Source organism: Triturus cristatus, chromosome 6, assembly GCF_964204655.1.
Source record: "Triturus cristatus chromosome 6, aTriCri1.1, whole genome shotgun sequence".
Lineage (NCBI taxonomy): Eukaryota > Metazoa > Chordata > Amphibia > Caudata > Salamandridae > Triturus > Triturus cristatus.
In genome coordinates this window covers 348,886,892-348,899,495 of record NC_140589.1, presented here as the reverse complement: position 1 = coordinate 348,899,495, position 12,604 = coordinate 348,886,892, and the positions used below count along the sequence as shown (strand labels likewise).

Here is a 12,604-nt window from a genome sequence, read left to right as displayed (position 1 = left end):
ATAGTGTATGCCCGGCTGCAGAATCGAAACATATTTTTCGTATGCCACTGTTCTGCTGCATCTGCTTGGAAAATTCCATTGTGGGTGTGCCTTCATTGGTTCTGAAATGTACATAATGTAGCTCTATGCTTGCTGTCAGTCCCTTTCCAGCATTCTTAAGCGACTGGGCAGACTGGGCTCCGCTCTGAGTGTACCTGAATAAACAGATATTGGTTTGTATTCTCTACTGTCTGACTTACTCTTCATTTGGTATGGACGGCAGAGAGGTGGTCGTGAGTGACCCAGGTGACCCTAATCTGGTCACTTCCTTCACAGATTCACCAAAACAGTACTTCAAAGGGCAGAAGATGGATGGATTATGAACACAGCACTTACAAAGGATGATGGACAGTTAGGCCAATGTCGAGATTCAGAAAGTATTTTAGTAGGAGGACAAGTCTGAAGATATAATGGAGCATTCTTTGGCCTTTCGGTAGATCTTACGAAAATAATACTTGTGTATCCTTCCTCATGCTGGAGATTACATTTGCTCTAGTAGGTTGGCGCCTCATCCACTGTCTTTCGTCCTAATCTCCTGCCACATCTTTAGTCCCAATTATTGCAGAGAAAAGTTTGTATCACTGTCTTTGGTAGAGGTGACAGGGCAAAGACTTCTCTAAAATGAAACAGGTCTGGGGCAACAAGCTAGATTTGAGTTCTTTCCTTACAAGTATGAAATAAGATCAGCTTTCTTACCAGGCATTTTAAGTAACTTCTTCTAAATAATTCTGCTACAGAATATATGGTATACGGTACACTGTGTCAATTTGTATTAAATAAAACAAAATCACAGAAACGTGTTCTGGATGGTCTTGCCAACGTGTTTTATTTTCTTTTGGATGACGTGATTAAACACAAACTCCAAAATAGTATTAAAACTCATCGTGACAATTTATGCTTTTCCTGCAACATTGCAAAATCACGCAAACTTTGATTACCATGCACAGCATGCAGAGAAACAACATTAACCAGTATCCAAGAGAGTTGGTGAAATTGAAAAATCAACATACAAAGGTAGCACAGAATGAAGTGAAGCATAGCACAGTACACTGAGAATGCTGAAAAAGACACATTTTACATTGCTATCAAACTTTCTATCACAGTCAGTTTTACAGACCTATCAATGAATGTAGATTATACTGAGTAATATATATCCCTTAGATGCAATAACGAAGTGCTTCATGAATTCAGAAACATTATACTCACATATCCTACTGACAATACTACATCAGTTGTTCAGAGTAACGCTACACCTACCTAGGGAATTCAAATATTCAAACAACGACGAGGGCACAGAACTTTCCTCCCAATTCTATTTACACTTCTTTCTGATCCGACAACCCTGGATGGATTTTGATATAAGTGAGACATTAAAGCAGACCTCAAACATGGCAACCCACAGGAAATTACTAAATGTTGAATAATTAAATTGATCCATCTCGCCCGATGCATACAGAGAGGCTGCGTACATCTTTTCAGAATATAGTTAAGATGTGAAATATGAAAAGCTACTTAGTTAACTCAGAACTGCATAGACCCTCTTCCATTAACAACTTGTAGAAGGGCTGCACAATCGAATCAGATCCAGTAAGCCTAGTAGATATGTTTAAATGGAAGAAGTGGTAGTGTACATAAAGTTGCAGATGAATACTTTTGTCCTGCCTGATGCCTTCAGAGCTTTCCTTCTAATGATTCCAACACTCCTCGATTTCGCTTCCAAAACGGGCTCCAGTTTCCATCTTGATGAACGCTCCCTCTAATACTTGTAATTGTGTAGCACTGGGTATCCCTCAATACAGAAATACTGTACTTGGATCAGAATATGAGAAGTTGGTGGAGAGACTGCTAGGTTCTGTATAACCATAGGGAAAACTATTTAGTCAGACATTTTGACTGAATCTGATGGAGAGTTGTTTTAACTTTTGTAATGTGTGCAACATATTTTGAAATGAATTAGCCATATTTTACCCCAAAGTCAGCATGGGGGTATTTATAAATATCAATACAAATAACTATACCAGTAGTTCTCTTTGAGAAATGCTATAGAGGGCTGAGAAACCTGCTCTGGCTAATGCCATGAGATATTATAACTAGATTTAGTGAGCCTAGGCAGGAGGATATCCGAATCAATGTGCAGGCTGGGTGACTAAATTACCTATCAAATCCCTAAGAGTAGACACTGTCCATGCAAAAACCCTAAACTCTGCCCTAACATAATACACTTTAACGCAATTTTGAATGGTGCTCAAAACCACTTATGATTAAGATCTACAGACAGATTAGTCAGGGAAGTTTCCATTCGTTTGGGTCACAGCAAAGCACTGAGTCTTTGATGTCACATTGTCAAGAGATTATGTGGTCCACAGTCAAATACATGTGGCAAAAGTCGGCTTGTTTGGGTAGTCATTATTAGTGGTGCTGCTAATACAAACTAGCAAAAGACACACAATTGATGAACGGAATGCAAACTAGGCATTTGAGCACAGCTTGAACATCAAGAGTTAGAAAGATGGCATTCAGCTTAAAAGAGTTTGAAATGCACTCACTTATAAGACACCATGATTACTCATGAAGGAGTTGTTAGCAGGGACCAAGATTTGCATTGGGACAGGCAGCTGATGGTTAGGGGTATGGGTGGTCACATTTTCATGAATTCTATTTTGTAGGCCTCGTTCCCCCAATGGCACTATGTGATGTTAGAAGGGTGGATAATGGCATGAGGCAGAAAAGCTCACCATTTTGGAAAAGGCAAAGTATAGTATAGTGCCCTTTAATTATACACATGGCACGCCACAAACACAATATGCTTTTCTAAACTGGATATCTAATTACATGTTCATATACCACAATGTTCGTTATAGACCACAATGCTGGCAGAAGTAATGTGCTACTTCCTTATAGAACCAACAAGGAAGTACAATAATAGGTTTGCTGGACACCTTGTGAGCAGCAAGATTTTGAATGGCACACACTGTGCTACTGTTCACTAACGCTTTCAGAAAATTGATGGACATGTGTGTCAAGGATTTAAAATCAGCCAACAGGACATGTATAACACAGCCAGGCCTGTAAAATACAGTGTCGCTGCCAAAATATTGGCCTAATGTGCTATACTCCTGAAATGCATGCTAGAACACAGTCTGCTAGTAGCAACATTTATGATTTATTTTCTTAGTGCTTAATTCATACACTGGTTATTTGGCTTGGCATTTTTTAAATATGTGAGTCATTTCTCTCTCTGCTCTAATCAATGCATGCATGTCTCCCTGCAAGCAGGGGAGCCATTTAAGTTGAATAATGTTGAAAATTAATTTTAAAGTGGATATTTGTATTTGTGTTTTGTAAACCTCCTTCCAAGTTGTTGGTCAAATTCTCTATAAAAATTGCTAACAGAAATTCTTACATTTGATGTAATGACTGTATTAAATTTATAAAGGACAATACATTCAGGAGTAATACGACTCACTTCTTGCAAAAGTAGGTGATATTGAGATGAATTTGTGCAGAGGCAGAAAACGTATTCTCAATGGGAGAGGGTCAAGAGAGCTTATGCTTAGCTTCTGGGGCATCTTAGACATACCCTAACATTTAACAGAGAATCCTTGTTCTGTTCTCCGAGTTGCTAGTTCAGTGGAAGGGATAGCTCAAACATGCGAAAAAAATGAACTATTATATCCCGTGGTAAGCAGGGCAAGATTCTGGACGGAATTAAGAACTGAGTGACAATGAGATATTTATGGCCAGCCGCAAAGACACAAGAGTAAAATTAGACTTCAATATTCTCAGGTGTACTTGTTTACTTGCAAAACATTTGATAGAACATCTAGAACCAAGTATTTCAAGAATTGCTTCAAGAAGAACTTGCAAAACATTTGATAGAACCTCTAGAACAAAACATTTCAAGAATTGGTAGAAATAGAAACTATGATAAGACTGCTGGATGTTGAAGTCATCTTAAATTAACTGAAGCAGATGTACTATAATGAACTAAAATGTGTCCACTAAATTAAGGTAGGAATTAAAATACTGAAAGACCAGTGACAGATGTACCAATATGAAGAAGGTTTACACAACAAAGTGGGTCTGATTTATTATACTGAACCCAAAGGCTAATTTCTGTCTCTTTCGTTTCAGGCTCTTGAAAAAAAGGGAGTTGATGTGCAGCGAGAGGTGTTATGTTTATATGTCGAGTTATAGTAATCAACACAAGGCCCCATAAGAGAAACAGTAAGAAACATCCACATGCCCTTCTGCAAAGATGCCTGTAAACTAGGTTTTAATGTTCAACCTACCAAACTGTACAGTCTTCTTAAAATTCATAATATTACCAACGTAAAGAACTGTAATTAAAGTAAAATTAAACTGCAAATAATTAAATCCTTTCATTATTTGAAAATAAAATAGGCCAAGAATAGCTACCCTGAATCAAAAATCTGAATAGCAGAACTAAGCTCAAAAAGCCAACACGTTAAGGGTGAAAAACAACCAAGAAAAATAAACTGACTCCATTTTATTTATATATCACAAAAGGGCAACTGACTGAGTAATTTTGCTGGTACAGCTAGGTTGGTGTAAAAAAAAAAGTAAGCTTGGAAGTAGAGACTTTTTTCAGGTAGAAAAGTATGGCAAAATAAAAAAGAATACATATTTTGCAAGTCCTCTTAATTATAGCTCTGAAACAAAGACCTGGTTCTCCATCGCTGACACGGATTATCAGTGGTTAAACTGAAACTCACTTTCGGCATTTTTTAAATCGAGAAATTCTATATGAGCACAGTGTGTGATCACTTCATGGTTCTAAAACATTTTTAACCATGAAAATAATATTAAGGCATATTTGTTTAGAAGCCTCGCATTTTCTTATTCGTCATTAATCATAGTCCATTTTATATTTGAACTTGAAGAGTGATTCTTTTGCTGGCTTGACTATTTTACCCTTCTTTCTGTGTGTGGCTTTTGTTTTACTCTATTGTCATGTGAAACAACAAATCAAGAGCTTGTGGGTCTGAGATTAAATTACCTTAGAATGGCTGAACATTTACCTACACCCTTCCAAATAAATATTAGATGTATGAATACCTACTGTTAGTTTTTTTTACCATAAATTAGCCTTTTTAGTTAACACGTGCCCACATTATAGTGAATGTGAAGCACATCTATTCTCTATTTTCTCAAATGCCAATATCGGAGGAAAATACTTTGCTCTAAGGGTGTAGGGAGGAAAAATATAAGGAGGCAATTAAACCTACTTGCCAATAAACAAAATGTACATATACAGAGCTTTATACTACAATGTAAATGAGGGGATAGACTGAGTCTGGCTACTCCCTCAGTACATACAAATAAAGTATCAGTGATGATAGTAAATACATTTTCTTCGAGCAAAAGTTATTAGATTTCCAAACACGTTGGTCTGGAGTCACTGTGTAAGCGACTATGATTTTTACTTCAATCATCTAATAGGAGACTTGTATGGTTTAAAAAGTTGCTAGAGGTCGACTGTTTTAGTGTAATCTAAAGTATACTTTCTCTCTCTTCTCCAAAACCTGCAGTTTCTGATGCACCAACTGTGTGTAGTTCAGATGCATCTTTGGCACGCTTATTAAAACGATTACCTCGCTTTACAGCCACCCCTCTAAGGTTCTCATTCTGAACAGGTATGCCATTGGAACTTGACCCAGGATGAATAATTACTGGAGAGTCTTCCAGCTCTTCAAAATGTTGATTGGCTCGATTTACTGGAGCACTGTTATTATTTAGGGTCACAGTGCTTGGGGTTCTGTTCAGGTTGTAAGCTTTCTGACAGTCAGGCCAATTCTCTTCTGGACTGCTTGCTATTAAGCTGCTCTCCGATGGGCTCTTCTTATCTTCAGAGCAGATAGACATGCGTGCTAAGCTAGAATCCTGAAGACCACTTAGACTCTGAGGAATTCCTCTTCTTCTACTCAAGGCATCTTCACTCTGCTGAAGCAGACTGGATTTTTCAAGCTGTGAATCATCAACTTCCTCATTGTTAAGAGAGTGATTTGGAGAACTTTCATTAGATCTGACACCAGAGTCGGAGGAATCTTTTTTGTCTAACATGGCATCTGATAGATACTCCTTTGCTTTAATTAAGGCCCTAACAGATTCTGACCCTTGCTCAGTAATCTTTCCCTGCCTGTCAGCTTTCTCCTCAGTCTTCCTGCTTTTCCCTTCCTTAAGTAGTGGAGTATTATCTGACTCCTCGGTACCAGATTCATCCTCATCACTTGGAAGTTTCTGATAACGCAGGCCAGGCCCTTTAGGTTTTAAATCTGTTCCATTGAAAATGTTTGCTCTTTCTGAACATTTTTTTCCTGGAAACAGTTTGCTGCCAGACTGATCTGACTTCTCATCTTCTTCAGTGATTGGATCCAATGGTGATGCATCAGCAGTTGAAACACCTGAAGAGCTGTAATCTACCATATCACTCCTCTTTAACAGAAAAGATTTCCTTCCATCTTCTTGTTTCTGATCTCCATCTTTCCCTTTATCTTGATCTGTACTTGAATAAAGAGAGCCTCCAGAAGTACTCTGGCCCATGCAATAAGGACCTGAGCTGCTTGGAGAAGATCTACCACTCATAGTAGTAGAACTTGCGCCACCCCCTTCAATTTGTGCCATTTGAGCAATATATTCTCTATAAGCATCTCTGTATTCTGCTTGCACTTTATCAGTAAGCTTTGAAATGTCATTGGTGGAATCTTGAGAATTGAGGCTTGAAAGGCTTGGTGTTCTGTGAGTTGGCCCCTACGAAAAAAGAAAACAATTGAATAAGCCAAAGAGATAAGTCTAATTCGATGCACACATCACCATCCTTCTAAAAAGAGCTGCTGTAGCAAGGATTGCGAGGAAAGGCCTACAGCTATAAGGAACAAACATGAATGGGTATGCACTGCAGCTATTATACTTCTTTCTACATAAATTGTATTTACTTACTCTTGCACATGCTTGCAAAATCATATTTGCATCTGTAAAACAATAATAAAACTGTACCACCAAAAACAGAAGAGTGAACCTTTAAAGATCTACTAAAAGTTTCATAAACATGAAGAGCATTATAAAAGTAAACATTATAAAAGTAATATTTGCTGAAATGTCATTAAAACAAATATGCCGGTTTGCCAACAAAGCTTGAATGTTACAATATAGACATTGTCACCTTTCCTTGGTAAGTCCTCACGTGCCATATCTATGAACATGCAGACTTAGCGCCTTCTAAACAGTATATAAATGTTTATGCACTCTAAACAGGGCAGATGCGATATTCCCCTCTTCTTCGAGGATCTCGTACCATCTCCAAACTATAATCAGGCTTAGAGTGTGCATGTTCACATGTCACCAAGATAAAGGAGAGAGAATTGGCAAGCTGGTATCCTTGATATTCATAAATATCTTGTAGCCCCTGAAATGTTTTTTTTTTTTTTTTTTTTTAACTTTCTTGTGGAAAAACGCAACTTCTGAACTCTTCTGTTAAGCTTGGGAATCATGGTCAAGAGATTACCGGGAATGTACTTGTGGGGGTTCACATTACTAGAAAGCTAATATCTGGGATTTAAGTTGCCCAGTTCCAAATTAATACGATTACCACCAAAGTGACAAAGAATATTTTGAGGCACACTCAAAGGGAGTGATGAGGAGTATCTATAAGAACAAGTTCATCATCATCGAGAATTACTTTATTCGGTTCCAAGACCATCAAAGTACACATAAAAATAATACATAAAAATCATTTATACAAATTTAAAAACATGCAATCATGAATTCCTAATGTTTATTGTATTAACCATGATATCAAACTTAACTGAAGATGATCACGTCATATTTAGAACAAAAAATAAAACAGCCAATCAAAGTAAAGAGCAGCATAAACGTATAAAAGTGGTCAATTGAAATAAAGTGCGATATTCATGAAGTGTAAAATATGTGCAATATGTCATCTCAGTGCAGTATAAAATCGAAATAAATGACTAACTACACATCGGGGCGGTGTTATAAACACAAAATAGCCCAGAAGAGCCAGTCAGGTAAAACCAATATAAAGCTACAGACATATGGTTTAATAGATACCAGTATGTCTAAGGAATCATCACACCCTGTGTTTAGGCTTTGAAAACCACCGGGACCACCCCTGACTCTTCTTCTGGAGCCCCTTCACTCCTACCCACATTGTCCTGCCCTTCTGATCTATCTGGATTCTGGAGGTTCTCCAGCAGGAGCAACTCTAAGAGCTGCTTTGTGTTAGGGTTGCTGCTTTGTGTTAGGGTTGCTACATGTATTAAGTTTTCTGGATGCAGCCTGGAACTTAAGACCACTGTATCTAGAGGGTGGGTCCTCACTGAACTCACCAACTAAAGACATGGTACTTAACATGTGTAGTGTTGCACCTACCTCCCTTAGTGTAAACTAAACTTCCAAAGAATGGAGAAAGGTTGTGCTAGACCCACAACTACCAATCCAAAAAGTTCAGTATAATTTACTAGATTACAAAGTATTACATGTGCCTGGCTAGTGATGGATTTTCATGCAACCTTCTCCTAGATTAAGTGGTAAAACAGTGCATGCTTTAATCCCAACCTCTACACAATGTAGGAGGCTGACTTAGTATATGGTGCACACCTATTTAAGTGATGCACCCTGCAATAATCCAGACAACCATTATGGCGATTTTAATGGTCTTTAATAACCATTGAAAGCTCTCAAAGTGGTAGCTGTGGAGAGCAGCCTTCGGGACTATTTTGAAGGAGTGTAAAGCAGCTTGTTTTACCAGCTTAATCTGTAGTACAAGTTATATGAAAAGAAACCACAAAGTGTTTAGCAAAAATAAGACTATTTATAACAACACAATATCACCTTCACATTGGTATTTCTCCTACCCAAAGATATCAACACAATACACAAGAATACTTCAAAAGCAATCAGGTAAGTAGCAAAAATACAGTGGTCTCCAGGGGGAGACCAAACCATTTATTAAGAAAGTGGAAAGCGAACTGCAACGGAGGACTGGACTTGGACTAGAAGACCCAGGGAGGCCGGGGACACAAGGAACCAAGTACCCAGGAACCCCAACGGAGGTTGTGTGCAGAGTGGAAACACAGACGTGTGCCCAATAGAAGTCAATGGAGAAGTTGCAGTTACAGTTTTAAAGAAGAAGGACCCTTCGGGAGGTCCCTGAAGAAACCCTTTGGGAGACAGAAGGTGGGAGAGCCACCCCAACTGTGGATGACCAAGGAACCAGATTACCTGCACCAGGGAAGCCAGTGCATCGAGGTGAAGTGATGTCGGAACCTGCCGTAGACAGCAATGGGAGACTTCAAAGAAGATGCCTCTGGAGAAGACTGTGAAGGAGTCCGGTGGAATCCAAGAGTTGATTCTGGAAGTGAAGAACCTGCAAGCAGAGGGGACTGTGTCTATGCCACTCAAAGGTGAGCAGGAGGTTTGTAGACACAATGGCCCACCGATGTCAGGAGGTTCTGAAGAGTCAACGGTAACCTTGTTGCTGCACCTGTGAGGACACGGCGATGTTGAGGAAGACCAGATTCTGTGCATGAGCTGTTGGATATTGGTGACCAAGTGGTCGGTGTCTGGCGGGAGTACCAACAAGCCTTGGTAGCCGTAACTGCAGTGGAAGACGAAAAAGGAGCAACATTGGGACCAGCAAGGCCCAAAGGACTCACCAACAGCAGGAGAGTCGAAGCAGGCCCCAAGAAAGCAGGGGAGCCCACTGAAGCAAAAAAAGACCCTCAGGAGGACACGCAGGTTGAAGGCACAGGAGTAACAAGAGTACCTTGAACAGCTCACCAAAGATGGAGGTCAACGGTGCAGAGGATGCAGTGAGGACACTGATCTTGGAGGGAAGAGGTGCTGGAGCTTATTGTTGCCCAAGTTCTCTAGCGTTCAGAGCCAACATGTCTTGGCAATGGCAAGTCGACGTGGTGCACAGGAGTGTGGTCCCAGTGGTTCCGACTAGGGATATTGAGGCCTCAAGCTTGTTGAGATGACAGGTCAGGCCTAAAGGGAGTTGCAGAACCACCACCTGTGTTGCTGAGCCTCGGGAAGTCGTCGGACAACAGTAGCAGCAGACCGGTCAGCTTAGTTGCGGTGCCTACAGATGCAGGGGAGTGACTCCTTCACTCCAAGGGAGATTTCTTTGGGTGTCCTTGATGCACACAGGTCTGTTAAAGAACCTGGATGAGGCACAGACACAGACTATGAAGAAGACTTGAAGAACAGCGAGAACAGGAGCAGCATGAGTCTTCCTTGGTGCAGTCTTGGTTCCAGTCGAAGTCACACGAAGTCCAAGTGTCCAGACAAGTGAAGAGCCACGTTATTTCAGGGGTGAGTCTTGTCTCACAATGAATCTAAGGACCCATCCATAGTGGAGCCCTTAAATACCCTAAGGAAAGGGTTGGAACAACTTGGGGGTCCCTCCCACAGGAGGGGCTGGACAGAAGGAAGGATACTCCTATGTCCTTTGTCCAGTTTCACACCAGAGCGGGAACCAAGGATCCTGAACTGGCTCAAACTGGAGTATGCAAGGGTGGCACCAAATCTGCCCTTCAAAGCAGTCTGGTGGCGCTGGCAAGAACCTCAACCCCAGCCCAATACACTAAGTCCTGTCTGGAAGGTGGTCACACCTCCCTGTGACAGGAAACCTATTGTTCTACCTTCCTCTGCTCGAGCTTGGCTCAGGAGCAGGAGGGCCAAATCGTGTCTGTGGTCGGCAGCAACACCAGCTTGCTTGCAGACCCTGAAAGGCTGTTACTGGGAGTAAAGGAGGGGTCCACTAAGGAGCCCCCTCAGTACAATGGATCATACTTCCAACACTGGAATCGGTGTTGGGGTATGATTCCAACACATTTGATATCAAACATGACCGGATTTAGAGCAGCCACTATGGTTACACATCTCGTAATGACTGATGTCCAATATGTCTAAAAATGGCTGACCACACTTACAGAGCCTGGAGAACGGACTCTGGGGTTTGTAGGGTGCCCTGCTCATGAGGGGGCACCCTCACACGTATAACCAAGCACCTTGCCCTCAAGACTGAAGAGCCTGCCAAAGGTTTTAAGTGTAGTGACCTCAGATATAAGGAAACTTATATCTGTCGTGAGAGGTGCAAGCACCAACTCACACAGACTGCAATGGCAGGCCTGTAGTCACAGTTTAGTTGGGTGGCATTATACATGCTGCAGCCCATGGGAGACCCCTGGTGTACCTATGACCTGGGTACCTTAGTACCATATATTAGGGACTCATAAGGCAAATGTAGAGGTACCACAGTACTTACCAGAACCAATTTAGGGGAGAGAGCACAGATGCTGGGGGCCTGATTATTAGGAACCCAGCAAACTAAGTCAAAAACACACTGACACCAGGCATAACGTGGGAGTAACCATGCTGGAAAGATCCTACCATCCTACAATGATCAGTCAGTTAGTGGATCCTTTTCACACCTTATTTTTTAGGACTCATTTTAGTATCTTTTTTCTTGTGAATGTTTTTATCCTCTTATAAACCCAGCCATACAGTCATTAATTGCTTATACAGTTCGAGCCAATGTCGGCATCGAAATCTGTTGACAACCATATGCGCCGAATCCTGCAGAAAAGCATTTTGCAGTCAAAAGACATTCAGAAACATTTGGACTTGGATGCTGACATTGAACATGGCGTCATATAGACCCTTGTGTCTGTTAAATGCAGACTATAATATTGAGTGTGGGCAAATAGATTATTTTCCCTCATGTACTAGTTGATACATGTGGATCAAATGGGCTTCATACCTGGTCACAGCACCTCATCAAACACAAGAAGTTGGCTTAGAATAATGAAAGAGGTGGCCTATGAGATTAGAGAAAGTGCCATGGTGCTCGCTGTCTATCTGGAAAAGTCTTTCGACAGGCTGAGTTGGACGTTTTTACAGGTAGTCCTTAAATATATAGGCATGGGTGAGGGCTGGATCAGTTGGAGTAGGTTACTATAGGCAAACTCAATATAGACAAATCCTGATCTGGGATCTGGTGATCCCCGACCTCCCTCAAAAGGACGCCTGCAGCCTCAACCTCAACCTCAAGGGTCCCCCCGACCGCGACTGGAGCTGGTAAGAAAACCAGACGGCAGAAGACAACCCTGCACCCAACTCCCCACGGCCTTGGGTGGCCCAACCAACGGTGTCCAGGCCTCCCCCCAACACTGTGCACACAATATCTTACTTTGGAATAGTATATACAGGGCCAACTTCCTACATTGGTGGATCAGCGGTGGGATATAAAGCCTTGCATTTATTGGACTAACTTAGTCAACCTCTGATCATGTGACAAGAATCCACAAATTGACCTTAGTTCAACTCAGTTTTTGAATTGACAAGTCTTGTTAGGGTCTTGTATTTAGTCCCTTTAGCCCTTTTTAGAAAAAATAAAAGTCACTAAAGTTGTTTGGGGGGGGGGGGAGGGGGGGAGGGAGGTTGTACTTAGACCTGTAAGTGTAGGTCTTCCAAAAAGAACTCCACTTTAGAAACAGAAGGAGCAACACAGTGAATA

General features: G+C 41.0%; 1 protein-coding gene across 7 annotated transcripts in view; it reads right to left on the bottom strand.

The window, feature by feature from the left end:
- Positions 1-839: 839 nt before the first annotated feature.
- Positions 840-12,604, bottom strand: part of KIDINS220 (kinase D interacting substrate 220) — a 1,251,292-nt gene continuing 1,239,527 nt past the window's right edge. For all 7 annotated transcript variants that reach the window (XM_085610740.1, XM_085610741.1, XM_085610744.1 and 4 more), the window contains one exon: positions 840-6,810. In XM_085610740.1, coding sequence (XP_085466866.1) covers positions 5,554-6,810 — 1,257 coding nt within the window. In that variant the 3' untranslated portion in view covers positions 840-5,553. The remainder of the gene's footprint in view (positions 6,811-12,604) is intronic.